We start from the raw sequence: 19,970 nt of genomic DNA, 5'->3' as shown, positions 1-19,970 counted from the left end.
TCCCTCCGCTCCTCTGGACACTGACTGGGACTCACTCCTCAGCCTGCACCAACACTAAGCTTGGGGAGCAGTAAGGAAGGAGCACAAACTAAATCAGAAGGAAGGAGGTCCCTTGCAAGGCAGCAGATGGTGCAGAGCCCATGGAGGCTGGCTGCCCTTGTCCCTGCACTGGGAGCCAGGGTCACTTCCACAACTCACAGAGCCTGAACCAGCACCAGGACATTTCCCAACCCAGGGCCATTTGATCTCCCAGAGTTTTGGTTTTCATACAGTTGTTTGGTTTATGTGACTGTGCACTACTTCAGAAACGGATGTCAGCTTTCCAAGGAGGCTGTGGGGAAATTCAGGCTTATGGGAAACCTTCAGCTCAAACAAAATCAGAGTTCTCACAAAACTGTCCAGACCTTTTCGCAATTATCTTACATCACACACAGGGTTTGAGCAACTCTGGATCATTTCACAGCTCAGCTTCTTATCTTTTTATAGTTCTGCTACTGTGGCTCCATTCTTTCCCATATGAAGAAACTTAATTAATATTTTATACCCTTACTAGATTGTGAATACAATTTGCCATAACAGTACAGAAAAAGCAAATACACTTTGTCCCCTGCCAACAGAAAATCCTTAACAGCTGTTTATTGCTCATTTGCAAAACATAAGAGCAATGGAATTCCATTACTTAGAGAAACTGGCTGTTCCATGATATCCTTGGCAACAAACACCACACTTATCTTTTTGAACAATAGACTCTCAAAGTTTCTGTAGCCTACAAAAATAAGACAGTGAGGAAGACCTTTTCTTTAACTGCAAAATGCCAAACAATGGGAACTGACTCACCGTCAGCTGCATTGCTCCATGAAAATGAAACTTTTTCTTGCTCTCTCTCTCCCCCCAAAAAAAAGAAATTTGCTCGCTGCAAATTTAGGGAAAAGTTTCATGCAACCATCTCCTTCACAGGAAGAGCTTTTTATTGAGGTCAAGACTTTGGCAAAATGAGGAGAAATTCAGACTGCAATCTGAGTAATGTAAGAACTCACAAACAACATTAAAGGAGTTACTTAGGTTTATGATAAACCATAGAGAAATCACAGAGCGGAATTTTCCCTGACTGCTCAAAACTCAAATACCAAGAAAAATAACATCATGCTTTACACCACAGATATTTCACATATGGTTTTAACTAAATAACTTCCAAGTTTCCAACAGCTTAAAAAAGAACTATCTATGGTATACCAGAGAGATGCGAGCTCCTCAGAAAGTCAGGACATGCACATACCATCCATAATCTGGTTTCTATATTTAGGGAAGGACTATACCTAAAGCCCTGGAGGTCAGCACTGAATCAAGCCCAGCATATTTTCACAGACAGATGTTCTAGACAGTGCTTACCACGGTCCACTCTCCCAAAGCCACAGCAAATGTGCAATGGGAGGGCCTGAGCTGCAGCCTGCACTATTAAAAGGCAGTGTATTCTCTTACCTCAATAATCCTGTCGTGGATCTGCAGCCCTCCTTCCTTAGCAGCAGGCCCAGTGTCAACTATTTTGGAAACAAAAATTCCTTCGCTGGATGAGCCATCCTGATTGTCCTTCAAAGATGAAAAGGAAAACACATTATTGTCCCTCTCATCTGCCCTCAGCTGAAGCTTGTCCATGTCACAGCAGGGCAAGTAATCTGAGAGAAATATTCTTAGTGATGTCTTAATATGGAATTGCTTTGTGCTAATGAGAACACCTGATACTCTGATTTTGAAAGACTAAGCAACCAGGGATGGGCTTCCATTAGGTAAATTAGTTGCTTGATAATCATTTTCCTCTGACTTAGGCCAGCTCAGGAGTAATTGTCATTACAATTATTCTCACAGCAAAATCCAGTGAGACACAGCCTGCTTGCACATCAAACATAAGACAACAGTGCAATTTTCATTTTTAGTTGCACAGCTTTTGCTCTGGAGACTTGAAAATACACCCATGAAAACACCTTACACTTAACGAGGTATTTTCATATTTCTGTGTATTGTGCTTCTGCACAACAATGTCTCAGAAATTTGAAAGAGTCTAAAGAAAGAATAACTTTCAAGTGAATTCACTAGGAATAAATTGTGATTAATGTCAGATTTCTGAGCAGCCAAGAAGTAGTTCTGAATACTTTCTAAATTACTAGGACAAGGTATAATCCACTCCTTGATGTAATTAAAGTCATATGCAGCAGCTCCGGCCAACAAGCATCCCAAAAAAATACATTAGTGAGTGTGTGGTGCAGGAAACATCTGCTGAAATCACAGAACTCAAAACCAAGCTGTTTAAATTCCATCCCTTCACCTGCACACAGTGCTGCTGGATCTCTACTGGAAAGGAGAGTAAATAATTTGGTTTTTTTTTTTTTTTAATGAAAGGGACTAAAGTTGTGGCTCTCAACCCATGAGCTTCACAGCAGTAGGGTCTGAGAAAGAGACACCGTGGGTTTTATCATGTTGGGAGTGGCTCTGCACTGGGATTGGTGGTGCTGGCTGTGGTGAGATGCAAGAACAAACAGGCAGCGAGAGAAAAGGCAGCGTGGCCAATAGACATCCACACAACCTCAATGGAAGAACTGCTCTGAAAGAACCCCAAGGGCACCAAATGCTTGTCAGCAACATTTTTGCTCTAAGTGTTGACCTACATGCTTTTCCCCACTGGAAAGGGCAGACATATTTTAACAATTAACATACCACGCACGGCCGGCCACCAATAATATTAAACCCAAGAGATCCAGAGTCCCGGTGAAGGACCAGAGTCAGTGCTTTAGTTTCTTCACCCTGCAAAGAACAGACAAACACATTCAAAAAGGTCGTGTCTGGGGGGTAAAACAGGACAGGTAATACTTCTACCCAGGTTTTCTGTTGGGTTGGTTTCTCATTTTTGTTAAAATCCCTTTGTAATTTAGAGACAAATGTTTGGCATAACTTTGCAGCTCCCGGTGGCTGCTCCAGCCACCCCACTGAGCTCCAGCAGCAGAACCTCCCCCAAGATTTATGTGTCTTTTTTATTGAGATCTACACTGAGACACTTAACAGCAACAGAAGGGGTTTATATGCAATGCTGGTTCCTGCAACTACTTGACCCAGTCATATGAGATGTGTTATGTAAAATACTCCACGTTTCCAGTAGTCAAACTCTCTGATTTCCCAGTGCTTGGGGGTGACTGAACCTCAGGACTGGAGCCTTGCATTGCCTCTCTCTCCTGCTGACTACGTGACACTGTTTTAAGTGACATTGTTTTAAACAGTTTCAAACACAAAATTCTCTGCAGAGTTTTAGAAAACAGCATTAAACAGAACTGTGACAAATTTTGCCACAGGCTCAAGATGGCAATTGCTATTCACAGCACCTGCTGTGCATGATTTTTTTTCTCTGGCATTTTAAGACCAGCAAAACAGAAATCTCCCATCACTGAAAATCATTATGTTAATCCCCTAAAATATGAAATTCTGCAGTGAATAGTTTTCTGGACAAACAGTATGCAACATTATGGAAGGACATGTAATATTTGGGGGGCTGTGTGAACAGGCTCTGTTTTCCTGGTCTCTCACCCCAGTTGTTCCTAACTACAAACTCCTAAAAATGTCCTCTCTGACACAGGGATGCTACTTAGGCCTATTAACTTTTATGAAGACAAAACTAAGTGCATGAACTGTTAAAGACAACTAAATGTTCACAATGTTCTCCCTTCAGTCTCAATCTAGTGTTGTTATTTACAGCAGAGCACTACAAAAAGCCCTCTGAGTAACAACATTTAGAGATCAGAATAGGATCAGTGTGTGCATCTAGAGATACAGATGAAATTTTCTACCTCCAAAACCATTTTCTTTGTTTTATCCAGGGGGTGAAAAAGTTATGAACACAAAAAAAAGTTTGAGGAAGTTATCTTAAAAGTCTGGTTTTCATAACCAATTAATGACAAAAATTGCAACAGTTACATTGTAATTCAAGGCAGATGGTTTTAGTTTGTGCCTTTTTCTTCTAACATGTCAATTTGAAGTTGTCAATCAAATATTAACGTCTATTAAAGTCATAAAAAATGTCAGAGTAATCCTGGATTACTGAATTACTCCCAGAGATGTGGGGATGATAAGGGAGCCCAGTTCCCTGGCAGGGTGAGCTGGCAGAGCTGCACTGACTGCACTGCACCAGCAGCCCCACCTGAAACGTGCTTCACAACTTCCACATCACTTTCTGAGCATTATCCTCCCCAATGATCCACTCATAAATAGACTTGGACCCGATACAGAGGAACGTGAACAAACTCTGGCTGGTTTCGTTCCAATCTGCCTGCACTTGGCAGCAGTGAGAACCAGGTACCCAGAAGAGAACTGAAAAATGAAGCAAAATCTATTTCCCTGCAAGTCTACAGACCCAGACCTCAGACAGGATTTCAAGGAACAAATTTCCAGTCCTGTGAGACCACTTTCAAGGACTGATGGTTCTGGATGTGAAAGACAAGCACATGCTAGCATGACTGTTTCCTTCTATTATCCCTATTTAGGAAGGCAAATCAATTACAACAATCAAAATACAATTACAACATTGCTCTCAAGACACTTTCAGTAATTAGAGTTGCCTGTTTTCATTAAAGCCTCCTTATGAGGCTTTGATTTGACACTTTTACACCTGGCTGAACAAGTACTAAAGCAGGTGGGGTCGAACCAGTCGCGTTGTGAGGGGAAAGAAACAACTAATGCAGCTTTCTGCAGGTACTTCTGAAAAAGCACTTCTGTCCACAGGGGTTTTAAAGACATTTCCAGGTTTTTCTGGTGGCTTTGTGCAGTGTCTCCATGCTCCCCATGGCAGCAGTCACGTTGCAGCCCCGCTGTGGGTGCAGAAGTGCCCGGCCCTGGGAGGCAGCAGCAGCACCTTGCTCTGACACTGGGTCCCTTCTGCACACCCACATCTCAGCTCTCAATGACTCCTTCAACAACCTTCCCCTGCTCTTCACAAGGAAGCCACGATGCAAATGAGTTTTCCAGGGCTCCTCTGCCTTTCTCTCCCCCTCCAAGCAGAGCAGTCATTCAACAGTGAGGTAACTGTGGAAATGTGGTGGCCAGGGGCCAGCCCTGCCCCGGCAGCTGCTCCGGCAGCAGACCTGATGGTTCCTGGCATCTTGTATTCCCACAGCTGAACAGAACTCTTAAACATAATTCTTGAAATTACTGTACTTCCCAGCTGAGTAATGTGCAGCTAATAGACTGCCTTTCCCTTTAGATAGCAAGGACTAATTTCCTTGGTAGTGCTGTGGCTAGGAAGCTCTGTCCTCGCCAGAGGAGGCACCTCAGCTCCTCCTTCACTGGTGAAAAGGCTGCCAGGACCTGCCTGGCCCATCCTGCTTGAGGAAAACACATCATCTTGCTTTAGAGCACTTCATCTGGCTCTTACAGAATTCAAACCTTTGCCACCACCACCACAGAGGTCCTGAATGTCAGATCATAACCGGTTCTTGCCTGGCTGATCCATTTAAAGTCAGATCCTGTCTCTGGTTGCTAGGACAGCAGAAGGGTTTCCACCCTGGGCTCTCAACTGCTTCTGATTCCCTCTCCCCTTGCTCCTTCCCAAAGGACTTTGCTGGCTGTGTAAATGAGGGATTGACCAGATCAGCTTATCAAGAGGTGTGCACAGGGCTCTGTTTCACCAAGGATTAAGCCTTGTTTGAATTGAACAAGTCTTTTTCTTGATTGTTTAGACTTTGATATTTCAGGATGGACATGTGTGATGGAAGGAAATACTAATTTTGAGGGAGACACTCCACCTTCCCTCCCACTCCCTCCTCAAGCTCATCCTCAGTAAGCCTCTCCTCTTTCCACCAAGGAATAAACAGCCATTCTCTGAATAAACCTTGGAACTGTACACAGGAAAACTGAAGTGCTCCCTCAGTGATAACACACATGGGTAACACAACTGGGGTCACTTAAGGCACATCTACCTGCCTAAGGGGCTTATAAAATTGTGAGATGCTTACAGGTGAGTGAGTATATTAAAATGTAGTTATTTATGTCTTCTCTCAGTATGGTTATGGGGGTGTTATAGAACTCACCTCAGAAATGGTTGATGAAAGCACAGCAAAGCTGTGATTCATCCAGTATTATAAACAAGGTCTATGCTAAGGTGAATCCCCACCTGGGTCTCCAAAGATCACGAATTTGGGTCTTTAAAGAATGGTCTAATGTCACTCAATATGGTATTTCCCCTTTGACTAAGCATTTAAGCACAACTGTACGTGGGCATTTCTTCTGTTTTGCCTACAGGATGTGTGATCTGATTTATTCTGGATTGGTTCTACATCTGCAGCAACAAGCAGCAATCAGGCAGGAAAGCCAGAAAACCCCTTTTCTCCATCTACTGAGGAGCCAGAACATCCCAGAGTAAGTTCTGCAATCACTACTTGTGAGCTATGGATTGTTGGTGCTCAGCCTACTTATGCTTAGCACAGACCAAACTACTCCATCTGAGAATGTATGAAATATGAATAATGGTCATTATTTAAATAATGACAGCAAATTGGTTATTTCACACTACCATTCCTCTAATCCCTGCGTTCAGGGACATAACCCTCAGGAAAATTTACACTGAGTGTTCTTGCCCAGTCTGTGCTACTGCCTCTGAGAAAATAACCCCACACTTGGAAGCCTGCACAGAGGGAAAGCATACCGTGCACGAGGTGATCACCACAGGTCTTTCACTGAACTCCCTGTGTCACAAAGATGCAAGTTTGCTCTTCGTGCCTGCCTGGGAGCTGGGCAGCAGAGAGCTGTTGGTGTTGGCCAGCTGCCCAAAAGGCTGTGAAAGACACGGAGCTGACTGACCGCTGGCCCGGGGCTGTGGTGACACGACACCTCCCAGCCTTCTCAGAGCGGTGGCTGCTCCAGAGAACTGCACAACAGCCCTTTGTAACCGGGCTGGACCCAGCACAGGGGCCTGGGCCAGCTGGACCCATAAATCTGATAGGAAGTACAGCTGAAAATATGTGTCATGAACATTTGCAGCTGAGAAGGAGCAGCCCTCGGGATTGCAGCAGCTCCTGACACCGTACAGGGCTAAAAGATGCAAGCCCAACATCATCAGCATTGGCCACAAAGAAAGGGTGGTGGGAGAATAAAGGAGATGAAGGATGAGCAGGCAGGGATTGGGTGAGATGGTTTCTGACAGCAGGACAGTGTGCAGGGCCCTCCTGTCATCAGCAGGGGACAGGAGCTGTGTGCCAGGCTGTGGGAGCAGAGATCATGGCAAAGTGCTGCAGGAAAAGGGGGAGACAGAACTGTCCTCAACCTTGATATGACTGTGAACCCCCCATTTTTTTTCATGGTATTACTAGGATTTTGACCAGCATACACCCAGTACTGCCTGAAGTTAGAACAGTTCATTTAGTATTGAAATATTTTCTGGTTTGAGTTAGGAAAAGAGGATGGGTTCTGTCCTGGATTCCTAAGAAGGTTAAAACAAAAAGATCCTCTGACATGAAGTTTTATTTCCTTTACACAGCTTTTAGAGCCTCAACATTACCAGAGGTGTGAATACAGATGTTTGACAGTTTTGAACAGTTTAATACTGCTGTGTCTGTGGTAGCACATTCCAGGTCACTGGGAGGACTCTGAATGTCTTCATTTAAAAGATAATTGGCTTCCAGGGCTTCCCTCGCTGGGGAGCCTCATTCCAATTAAAACTGTTGTAGCTCTGGCTTTTGATTCTGGTCATTTTATAAATGGTCTAATTTTGAGGGGTTGAAATCAAGTTAATTTTTCCCTTCCAAATTAAAGAACCCTGTGTGACACTGAGAAAAAATAATCACAAGTACACAGCAGATGCCTTGTATTTGGATGTCACAAAGATGATGGCTGCAGATCCTGAAATAGCTGCTGAGGTGTCCGTGTCACATCACAGTAAATCCCAAAGGCTGCATTTTGTAGGAAGCCCGACTGTGGGATGCCAGGTGAGCTCAGGCTCTGGAAAGCATTGGGTCACAGCAGCTTCACTTTGTGGGACTCCTGGGAGTCAATTTCTGCAGCTTTAATACCATTTCCAGCCCTCGAAATTCCACTTTTAGAGTTTTCTTCGGGGAAGATAACCAAGAGTAAGCAGTAACACTGCGACCTTGTTACTTTTCTGTGCGAGTTACCTTATGGGGTCCAGCCAGCAACGACAGTCACACTTAAAAACGTCCCTACAGAAAGATGCACCTATAGACGCCCCACTTAAAGATATACCTATAGAAAGCGCCCTATTACAACTATTAAACCCCAAAGCTCAGCTATTTGAAAGGATTTGCAGCCGGATGGGCTCTCTAGGAGGAATCCTGCATAGGGAACGCCCTGGGCACCGCGCACGGGGACAAGGCGCATCCCGAGGGATAAGGAGCATCCCACGGGGATAAGGAACATCCTGAGGGACACGGCGCATCCTGAGGGATAAGGAGCATCCCGAGGATCAAGGTGCAACCCACGGGACAAGGTGCATCCCACGGGACAGGGCGCATCCCCAGGTACAGGGAGCATCCCACAGGATAAGGAGCACCCTGAGGGACAGGGCGCATCCCCGGGACAAGGTGCATCCCGAGGGATAAGGAGCATCCTGAGGGACAAGGCACATCCCGCGGGACAGGGCGCATCCCAGGGGACAAGGCGCATCCCGAGGGATAAGGAGCATCCCACGGGACAGGGCGCATCCCCAAAGATGAGGAGCACGCCCAGGGATAAGGAGCATCCCGAGGGACAAGGCGCATCCCCAGGGACCCCGGGCAGCGCGGGGCCCGTCCTTACCTTGCCGGGGGAAGCTGCGCGGGCGCGGGCCAGCGCGTCCAGGCGGGCGCTGTACTGCGTGAAGCGCTTCTGGTAGCGCAGCGCCGTCACCTGCAGCTCCAGCTGTGCCGCCGCCAGCCGCGACAGCAGCGACTGCTCCCGCTTGCCGGCGCGCAGCGCCTCCTTCTTCAGCGCCTTCTCCAGCGCGGCCGCCCGCGCCTGCAGCGCGGCGCCGTGAGCGCGCAGGGCCCGCAGGCAGCCGTGGCCGCCGGCGCGGCGCTCGCCGTGGGTCAGCACCAGCCCGCAGCCCTGCTCGCAGAGCCCCGCGGGCCGCGCCTCGCAGCGCTCCCGCATGTGCGCCTCCACATCGCGCAGGTTGAGCACCTGGCGGCAGCCGCGGTTGCGGCACTTGGCCGGCGAGAAGTCGCAGGTCTCGGCGTGCTCGCCCAGGTGCTGCAGCGGCACCACGGCCTCGCAGCCCCGAGCGTGGTTGTCGCACTTGATGTCCAGCTTGAGGATGAGGCTCTTGAGGGGCAGGACGTGGTTGAGCTCCTTGGTGGAGATGCGCTGGCAGTTGACGGGGCAGCTGCCCTGCTGCACCACCCAGGGCAGCACGCAGCCCGCGCAGAAGACGTGTCCGCACGGGGTGGTCAGCGGGTCCTCCAGCACTTTGTTGCACAGGTTGCACTTGAAGTCGGGATCCACCTCCCCGCTGAAGCGATCCAGCTCGAACCCCATCCTCCTTCCGCTCCGCCGCGAACAACCGAAGAAAAGAAAAAAAAAACAACAAAAAAGCCCAGAAAAAGTACCCGGAGTGCGCAGACGGGCCGGGGGCAGAGGCGGAGAAGGGGAATAAATAAGAAGGAGCCGCTCCCGCCGCCGCCCCAGAGGCAGCTGAGCCCCCGGGCCGGCCCGCGGCCGTGCCCCGTCCCCGCCGTCCCGGAGCGCCCGGGAGGAGCCGCGGCCGCGCCGCCGCCTGCGCGCAGCGCCCGCCCCCGGCACCGCCCCGGCACCGCCCCGGCACCGCCCCCTGCCCGGGGGTCCCGGCCGGACAAGGGGGCTTTGTCTGCGGAACCGGCGGGGCCGGGCCCCACAGTGCTGCCCCTTCCCCCGAGGGGCAGGAACGGGGCCCGCGGGCAGAGCGGGGCAGCGCCGCACACGGGAGGGGAGCGCGGGGAGAGGAGCGGAACGGGGACAGGGAGGGATGGAGGGGATGGAGGGGAGGGGAGCGCACGGAGGTCGCGGTAGGGTTTGACGGGGTGAGACCGACCGGCCTCGGCCGCCGGCAGCGGGGACAGACGGGGTGATCGCTCGGAGCGGTGTGGGACACATCGACACAGGGCAGGGCAGCCAGGCCAGCCTGGAGGGACTTGGTGTAGTGGAGGTGTCCCTGACTGTGGCAAAAGGTTTGGAACCAAGTGGTCTTTAAGGTTCCTTCCAACCCAAACCATCCAATGGCTCTGTGATGACTTTTGGAGTCAATCCTGTGATGACTCTTGGAGAGGGCACTCATGGAGTTGCCCCCGAGATCAGGTTCTGGACGAGCTTCTTAGAAATTGCGCTGACTGCTCAGTCCTCAGGTGGGAATTCTTTCATTACCGACGAGAAAAAGTGCAAACAGAACAATCTGCCAGCGTGTGAGGGACTGAAACATTAAGGGTTAATGATTTGCAGAAGCACCAGGGTGCTTGGCTGAGGCCGGGTTTGCACCCCGCAGCCGAAGGGGAGGTGAAGAGGTTTTGGATGTGTGGTGGCAAAACCTCTGAGCTGCCCAGATCCAGGGGGGATGGACACGCACCACCAGAGGATGGCCACAACAAATCAACCTTTGTTTAGCAATAAACCGAGCTTTGGGGCGGTCAGGAACAGGCCCTGTGGAGGTGGGGTGTGGCTTTCTGTCGTGCCCATGTCCTCCCTTACACACCTGGCTCAGGTGTAAACTCCCTCCTGAGGGATGTACTGGGACATTCACACGCAGACCTGGGCATTTTCATCCCGTCTGAGAAGGCACAACTGGCTCAGCCAGGAGTCATGTCTGGCCATAAACCACCCAAGATTCCCAAAATGCCCCCAGACTCATGATCCACAGTGCTGCAACAGAGAGTGGAAAACTCCCCCTCCAGGGGAGGTCCCTGGGCACTAACACCTGGATCTGAATGTGTGTTATCCCACCCTGGATTCCCTCCAGCCCTGATGGATGAAGGCTGAGACCATCAAAAGTGAACATCAAAACTGCAGCAGTCAATTCTTGTTTCTGGATCCACGGGTGGTGATATCTTTCCTCTCCACTGTCTGCTCTTATCCTTTCTTTCTCTTTCTTCCTAATTATTTTCTTCAGTGATCTCTTTATACTTTTATATTTATCTATTACTATAGATAATACCCAGAAGAGCTATATACCTCCTTTCCCTTGCATAGGAATTGTTCCAAAATAAACTTGCCATACATTTTATATAAACAAAAATACTCCATTCAGTGTCATTTCATTCAAATCCCCCCAAGGCATCTGTGAACAAGAACCTCAGTTCACAGAGCCCAGTGCTGTCCACATCCTCATGGAAAAGGGATGGGATTGTTCTGTGTTTGCACAGGCTCCTAATGCCCCGTTGCTGCCACTTGGATGTAGCTCATTAAAAGTCACCACTTTTGAAACCCATTTCTGCCCAGGGATGGTTGAAAAGCACTCCTGAATATGCTGTAAAAAGCCAGCCAGACCACACCTGAAGCACCAGACACAGCATTAGGCAAAAGCAATTTCTCCTACAAGGCAGATATTCAAGTACTGAAAAAAAAAAAAACCCAATAAAAGACAGCAGCTTTGTTCATTGTGGATAGTGATGCAGAATTCTCACGTGCACCAGAGCCATAGAGCAGCTCAATTGTTCCTTTAATGTGTTCTGCTTTATGGCAAAGCAGAAGCCAGCAAGAAACTTCAGCTTCAAGTGACCTTTAGTGTATGTCTGTGATGTCCCAGTAAAATGACTTTCTGGATGCCTGGGATGATTTTTTGTGTGTTGGTGACCTCTAGAAGGTAATGAGACTCGTGGTTACACAACTGTGTTCCCATTTCAGTCTCAGGCAAGTATTTTTTAGTGCTAAGGTTTTTCCTTTTTCAAATCTGAATTCCATCTGTAGTGCTCATTCTAATTATTAATGTTCCATAAAGCTTGAGGTTGCTTTTGGCTGCATACATTGCCCTGCTGAAGGGAGCATGCATCAGTATTTAGGGTGATATACCTAACTAAGGAATTTATAACAGATTTGTTCCTTTTTAAAAAAAAAAAAAAAAGCAGATGATGTAATAGAGAACTGTGCATGTAATGTAGGTTTCTGTTAACTCCATCTGAAGGTTGTGTGCACTGCAGGGTGATAAAATTTAATTAATACACTTATATTGCTGACTTTTGGGTTATTCTAATTAAACTGCAGTAGTGATTCTCATACTTCTTGTGCTTCACTGCCTTTTGCATCTTCCTTGTCTTTGCCATCTGTTTCTCCTCAGGATACCTCTGCTCACACGTCCCTCCTGCCATTGCCCTTCCTCCAGTGCCCCTCTCCTCCTGCATCCCCTGGGGACCAGCCCTGCCCTGCTGAGTCCCCACACTTCAGCTGCAGGGGCATTTCACCCTTCCCTGGCAGGACTCTCTCCTTTTGCAGCCTCAAACCTGGCATCGCTGTTACCAACCACAGCATCTGGTCCTTCCAAGGGCTTTTAAATGAAATAAAGCTTCACTCTCCCTGCTCAGGGGATGCACACAGTCCAGCTAAAGGGGTTCAGTGCTCATTGCTGTAGGTGCTGTGTCCTCTGATGGGGAAACCCAGCAGGTTCTGAGCAGGCTGGTTTGGGATTGCTGCTCCAAATCAGTGACCATCACCTTACAAGCCCCAGTTTATAAACTGCCCCATGTGCTCAGGATGGTTGTAAATAGAAAGAAATTAATTCCTTCAACGATTGCTGTGGAGATTTGGGTTTAGGATTTCAAAGTTGTTGCTCCAGGATGCTCGAGGGCACTGCCTGAAGGCAGAGGCAGAGCTTTTATTGATTTCCACCAGGGTGACGTCAGGACCAGGTTCCTTGGGCTATTTGAAACTACACAAATATTTGGATGGAAAATATAGGCAAGGACTGGAATAACATTGTCACTCGGAGCCATGGCTGGGCAGATGCTGTGCTGAATTCTGTGATACACTTTAATGACATTTATGTAGCAATAGATACTTTATTTATAAATTAAAGCTTTTGAAGGCCACTGCAGCCTTGCACTGAGATTACAGCTTGGAGTCCTGACAGGGAATTGAAGTTCCCCTCTCCCTGCTGCCTGTATCCATGGGAGAAAGCACAAATGGAGTTTTCCCTACTGGAGGCACATTTCTGTTCTGCTTTGGGAAAAAAAAAGAAAATTCTGAAAAGCAGCCTCTCAACATGAGCCTTTAATGTTCTTTTCAAAGCCTGAGGTTTGTAACTGTCGAGAGGTTTGGGTTGCAGGGCTGAAATTACACTGCCCCAGCTGAGGAAGGTCGTTTTTATTCAGTAAATTCTCTCACCCTCAGAGGTGGTGCTGGGGTGGGACCACTGCTGAGCCACGAAGGCTCTCCCATTTAGCTTTGCTCCCCTGTCAAAGGAAGGGTGAGGAAATCTCAGTTTGGGATGTAGCACAGGCAAAAATGCCAGCTCTCAAAGGGCTGCAGAAATGAAGGGTTTGCTGCAGGTTTCACTCAGATTGTGGATTTTTTTTTTCCTGGTGCTGTGAAGTTTCCATTCCCACAGAAAATACAATTCATCTTCACCTGCCTTTTGTCCATAAAGTTTGTCATCATTTTACACTGGATTATGAAGTTGTCAAGGGAAACCTGATTATTTTTTTAAATTATTTTTTGCATCAGTTTGCCTTTAAAAAGGGGGAAATGATGAAGTAATGCAGAGAAAGAGTTGAGTCCCTCTCTGTGTCAATCATCTGGGTCCTTCTGACAAGTCCCCTGTGGTTAACACGTCCAATGTAACCTGGTTTCCTTGTGCACTTAATTTATGAGCTGGACCACTCCCAGTGGTCCTGGGCATATTTCAAATATATTTAATCTACCTAGAATAGGTACAGTATCTTAAAATGTACCTAAAATGCTAAGATCTTCTCAACATTCTGTTCATTGCCAAGCACTGTAGAGAGTTATAAAGTTGAAAGATTCTGTCTTCTTTGACATTTTACGACCTTTCTTGTACTATGTTTGTCTTACATGGGTTTCTTTATCTATCTGTGTAGCTCCTATCATTAAATTTCATGTGAAGTTGCCTCAATCCTTTATTTTTACTGCTGGCAGAAATATAAGTTTGCATTAATAGAAGGTGCACAGAAGAGCTGGGGAGCATGGGCCAGATAAAATGTCATTGTGTGGTGGTGCAGCCATCAAGCCCAGCAGAGATGGTTGATAATGATAATGGTTTATATGACATTTATAGGCAGTATTTTGTGAAAGGTCAGGCTCTGGCTTGGCAGCTGAGTGACATTTCAGAGTTTTACATGTGCAAGTAGAAGGTGGGTATGAAATAAAAATGGGTTCTTAGAGATAAATGGGATCTCAACAGACCGAGCTGCGTGAAAAATCCTCACCAACCCCCTCCGTTTCAGAAAAAACATCCAAGCAAGAAGTGAAAGACAGAGCTTGAGCATCCTTTCCTGACATTCCAGACGTGCTTTTGTGTAGCTGCTCAAGAGCCACTTCAGAAATGTCTTCAGACAAACTTGAAGGAGTGGCAGCCTCTGAGCCTGTTTCGTAACTGGCTTCCCTCTCCTCTTCTCTGCACACAGCTAATGAAATAGAAGGGTTTCTATTTTATTTAGGAATAGTTGAGAGGAAAGAGCCACAAGAATTTTGGCTCTAAGTACACATTCCTATATTAATATGGATAGAGAAAAATATAAAATAATGCTCTTCTTTCTGGGGCTTTTTAGGAAATTTGATCAGCCAGCCATGCTGACTTTTGCTGCTCTTTGCCTGAATAGTTACATTATTCACCACTACAATATCTGAGCCTTAAAGTTATTTATTGTACATTTTATTATCAACAGTCCACTTTGTGGTATGGGAGAGTTAGCCATGTTTGAAGACTGGGCTTAATGTAATAGAAGTGCTAGTTGTAATTCAGCAATCTTTATCTGAAGTGCTAGAAATTGAATTCTGCTTTTCCTGAGCTCTTCTTCTCTGGATACTGGGGCCAGTTTTGGTGAGCAGACTCTGAGCAAGTCTGGGATTTGAGAGCAAGCCTGAGGCCCAGCCCTGACCACTGCTGGAAACTACACAGGAATTTCAAATTTCGCTGGAGGCCACATCCCAGAAAGGCTTTGGTGCCACAAATGCTGCATCCTTGGCTTTCCCCAGCACTACAAACCCGTGCAGTGGGTATCAAATTCTGATGTAGACACCACATTTTGCACTATATAATTTCTTGTCTTCTCCTCCCTTATTTAAACAATTTAGAGCAGGAGAACTGACATCATTTTAGAGAGGCCTCCTCCCCTTTAACACATCTTGCACGTTGTGAGTAATGATAATGTTTAAATCCAGGCTGTGGCTGATGGATGGGACATAAAACACAAGTTGTAATTTCGAGGCACATTCTGCAGGGGTTTGGAGGATGAGTTCAGCCATGGTGGGGAGTGCTGAGTGAACACAAATTGCTGAGCATCCCCTCCCATTTTCCCCTTTTCCAGGAGTGTGGGTGCTGCAGAGCTGGCCCTTGCTCCACACCAGTAGGTGTGCTTGGGATTGCATTGAGCTGACAAATCTGATTGCCCTTAACTGACAGTCTGGCCCCATGAAAAAGAGGTGAAGCTCCATTTATCCCTGTCTGCTCACACATAAGCATTCCCTCAAGTCTTTTTAAGTCCAACCTTCCTCTGTTGAAACATGAAAAAAATAAAATAAATATATTCCTGTTTTCAAGAGCAGGGGATGGAAACTGATTCACTTTTCATAGTGGCAGGATGGCTGTGAATGATGTGGAATGTTCTGGTTTTTCCACATCAGCAACACTGTTTTATCTCAGGATGCTTTTGTTCCATTTCCAAAATAAACAACCCTTAATACTTGCACGAGGTGTATTTGACAAGCAGGCTTTTGGGATCATCCACCATTCCTTAGGTGAGCAGTCATCCTGCTTATGTATTTACAGCTCTGTTTACATTTGTATAAAGGAAGGAAAAAATCCCTTTTTAAATCATGTCACTTCAAAACCAGAACCCTTATGGAAAGCCCTGGCTGTTCAGTACAAATTCTGAATTTTTGGGTCAGGTGAGCCCAAAGATAGAGAAGAATAAAAGGTTTGGGGGTGCTGTTTTTCCTGATGAGTGTTACAGCAGGGTGATGCAGAGCCCAGAGCTACCTGTGGGTTCAGGTAGGCCATGGAGCATTTTGGGCCAATAAATCCAGCTCTTGGTGCTGACCTCTGTCTCCAGAGGTTTCTAAATCATCACTGCTTGCCAGGAGCTGGGAGAGAATCCCTGCAAGCAGCCCCTGCCATTACCTGTGCAAGATGAGGATCCCCAGCTGATGGCTCTTAGGAAGGATTCTGGGCTCAAGCACCTCTAATTTGATCCTAATGGAGCTTTTGGCTGCTTTTTTTTTTTATTTTTTGGTTTTTCTGATAGCCCAGTTGTTTTGGAAAATGGTGGTGGCTTAAGGCAGCCTTTCTGTTCTTGGACCTTCTGTGCAGTTTATATTGCTTTAAAACAAAAGTCTGGACAAAAGGAAGTTCCAGCACTTGGTGAGCGCTGATTTCAGAGCTGTTCCTTCATTTCTGGCAGTTAAGGGGGCTGGGATAAACTGGAGCCGTGGGTCGAGAGGTGGAACAGGGCTCTGTGAAGCTGTGAGGTTACACCAGGTCAGGCCTTTGTTTTCCTCATTAATATGCAGCAATAATTACCCTGATTTCAGCCCGGTGGGAGCTGTGTGTGTTTGGAGCCCCAGACACTCAGAGCAGGAAGGAAGGGGCATCCCAGCTATTGAACATCCTCAGCGTGGCTGCTCACAGAAAAAAGGTACTTTTTTTTTTTTTTATTTTTTAACATCAGCATGTTTTGTGTTTTTTTCTCTTTAACAAAACCCCTGACCATTCCTAAAGGTCCTCTTTGCATGAGCAGAGTGCTCAGGAAGCTCTGAATTTCTGTAGGGTGGTGGCTGAGTGGCTTCAGAGACCCCCAAGGCCTCCCCTCAAGGTTTCTTTATTTATTTATTGGTTTATTTGTTTATTATTTGTGTGATGATGTGGAGGGTCAGGAGCTTTTATAAATCCCTGTTTGTGCTGTCAACAGCCCAGCACTGAGGACATTCCTACTGCACAGGGCACTGCTGCACATCCCTAAATATCCATCTCCAGACCTCTCTCCCTCCAATGAAAAACCTTTTGTGTAGCTCTCATAACTATTTCACTTTTTTAGCCCTTTTTTTTTGTGTGTGTGTGTGTTTCAGATGTCTTGATCTAGGCAGCTTCCAGCTCCTTTCTTCTTCTTTTTTATTTTCTTATTCATTTTCCCCCTTTGTGGTTTTGCAATATTAAGTATGCCCTGCAATCTCATTAACATTTTATACATTTACTTTAAAAGCCTGCTTGGTGTTTCTAAGATCTCTTCTGCACTTTGACAAAAGTTCCAAAAGGAAGAAAAGTTGTATCTTTCTATATTGGCAGGCTGTGCTCCATTTGTCAGTGACAGAATGTGAAACTCTTGGCAAATCAGTTTTTAATATAAATACTAGATCTGACTGAAAAAATAAAAGCTGAATTTTCTGAGAACTCCCTGAAATGTCAAGTTTATTGTCACTATAACAAATTAGAAACAGATCATTATGAGGAAATATTCTTCGTGGGTTCTTTTTAGAATTTTTAAGTGCAAAATGTAAATTTTCTGTACTTTTTTTTTTTCCTTAAAGTTTTATTAAAATAGCTCTTGAGTTTTTGGGTTTTTTTTTTGTTTTGTTTTGTTTTGTTTTTTTTTTTTATTTTTTTTTTACTAAATAAGCAGTTTTGAAGCAGAAATTAATTTGTTAATCAGAATGCCACATAAAAATGCAAGGAAAATATCATCCAGAAATTAACAAAGTAATGATAATAATAGAGTTAATGCTATATTTTAAGTGGAAAAGTGTTGGGAGAGGAATATTTTTTTTTTCTAAAAACTGTGTGGATGTGGCTGGGTCTAGAATGAATCAGAACTGCTCTAGCTTTATTCCTCCCTGTGAAAACTTTCATTGGAATGGGAATAAAACCTTGAAAGTGGCCTGAGCAGCAATTGCTTGGGTGTGACTTCTCTGTCACTGCAGCTCGTGTTTTTCACAAGGGGATGAAAGTTTGGCCATTAAATTGGGATGGAGGTTGCCTCCCCAAGTGCAGGAAACCCTGCTGAACACCAGGAGAAGATCAGAGCAGGGACCAGGGCAGGCTGTTGATGTCTGGGAGCAGCTCCTGCTGCTTTGGGCTGTTTTGGGGATTGTTTGCAGGATAACAGGGCTGGGTGTTTGTGTGTGGCTTTAGCACAATGAGGAGATTGCTCCCACACCTACTCCTCATTCATTTTCCATTAGCCAGCATTCACAGGGGCTACAGTGAGATTTTTCCATCCTTCGGTTAAATGAAATTTCTTTAGGGTGGTGGCTGAGTGAGTTCAGAGACCCCCAAGGCCTCCCCTCGAGGGCTGGTTTATTTATTTATTGTTTGTGTGATGATGTGGAGGGTCAGGAGCTTTTCAATCCATGTTTGTGCTGTGAGCAGCCCTACTGCACAGGGCACTGCTGCACATCCCTAAATATTCCTCTCCAGACCTCTCTCCCTCTAATGAAAAACATTTCCTGTAGCTCTCATAACTATTTCACTTTTAGCCTTTTTTTTTGTGTGTGTGTTTCAGATGTCTTGATCTAGGCAGCTTCCAGCTCCTTTCTTCTCCTTTTCTCTTGTAAAGGGACTTTGTGCCATGGAGCTCTGGGGGCCAGCTGAGGCTGTCCCCAGCATCCTCCAGCACACCCCAAACTGCTGCAGGGACCTCACTGACATCTTCTATTTAAACAGCTGCATTTTGGGGCTGGGAGGAGCCTTTCTGCCCAGTCTGCTGCTCCATCCTCAGGGGAGGGGGGCTGCCTGTGCCTCCCCAGCTGTGTCAGTGCAAGGCCCTGCTTGCTGTGCTCTGTACTGGCTCCTGCTGCAGCCCCCAGGGGCTCAAACTCCAAAGCCTGTCCCTTTAACCCATCTCTGAAGACTGAATTATTTAGTTCTGAAGGCAGGTATTACATAAATTTTTTTTTTTTTTATTCTGCAATGACTTCATGCCTTCCAACTCTTTTTTTTTTTCATCCATAGTGGGCTTTTTTACCCCCTTAATGTAAAGAGAAATTCAGTAATGTTTGTAAAGAAAACTGGGCTGACTGGTGAAAAATCATCAAAAAACCATGGCAAAAATAGTTGTTTTATAGATTATTGAAGCTTGATGAAGTAGGCTCTAGTGAGTGATTTAAGTCATTGAATAACAAGATAGAAAGTAATGGAAAAAGCCAAAGGTAACAACCTTGATGGCAGAGTTAAATGATTTATCTGACTACAGCTATTCTAAAGGCAAAGGTTAGTGTACTGAGCTGGTGTTGGGAATTATGGCAGGAGGCATGCAAAGCTCTTTCAAGTTGCTGAGATTTGTTTTTGTTGTACATTTGCCATTCCCTTAGCATTAGCCTCAGTTATTTTATAAAAGCACTGCATTGACCTCTGCTGTGTGAAGTTTGCACACGTGCAAGTGCCAGGAGCTTGTTGAAGACAAAGAGATTGAGAAGGGAGGGCAGTGGCAAAAGCAAGGGCAAAACTGCAAATAGAAGTGATAAAAATGCAAGTGGTAGTGGTGGAACTGCAAATGGTAATGGTGGAACTGCAAATGGTAATGGTAAGATCATATGTGTTTTTTGATACACAGTAAAATACTGGGATCATAATTTCATGGTTTGCCAGACACGCTGCCCATCTCAGCAAGTGCCAGGAGTTTATTGAAGACAAAGAGATTGAGAAAGGAGGGCAGTGGCAAAAGCAAGGGCAAAACTGCAACAGGTAGTGGTGGAAGTGCAAATGGTAATGGTGGAAGTGCAATTAGTAATGTAAGGTCATAGGTGGTTTTTATACACAGTAAAATACTGTGATCATAATTTCATGGTTTGCCAAGCACGCTGCCCATCTCTGCTCT

General features: G+C 46.0%; 1 protein-coding gene across 1 annotated transcript in view; it reads right to left on the bottom strand.

The window, feature by feature from the left end:
- The window catches only part of PDZRN3 (PDZ domain containing ring finger 3), a 131,358-nt gene extending 121,629 nt beyond the window's left edge, over nucleotides 1-9,729 (bottom strand). The window contains exons 1-3 of the mRNA XM_071439329.1: nucleotides 8,785-9,729; nucleotides 2,710-2,796; nucleotides 1,480-1,587 (exon numbers count right to left, since the gene is read on the bottom strand). Coding sequence (XP_071295430.1) covers nucleotides 1,480-1,587; nucleotides 2,710-2,796; nucleotides 8,785-9,501 — 912 coding nt within the window. The 5' untranslated portion in view covers nucleotides 9,502-9,729. The remainder of the gene's footprint in view (nucleotides 1-1,479; nucleotides 1,588-2,709; nucleotides 2,797-8,784) is intronic.
- Between the last annotated feature and the right edge of the window lie 10,241 nt (nucleotides 9,730-19,970).

Source organism: Agelaius tricolor, unplaced genomic scaffold (assembly GCF_023055355.1).
Source record: "Agelaius tricolor isolate 1412-34295 unplaced genomic scaffold, bAgeTri1.0.p SCAF_14, whole genome shotgun sequence".
NCBI lineage: Eukaryota > Metazoa > Chordata > Aves > Passeriformes > Icteridae > Agelaius > Agelaius tricolor.
Note: the sequence above shows the minus strand (reverse complement) of the source record. Positions and strands in the feature narration are given on the sequence as shown.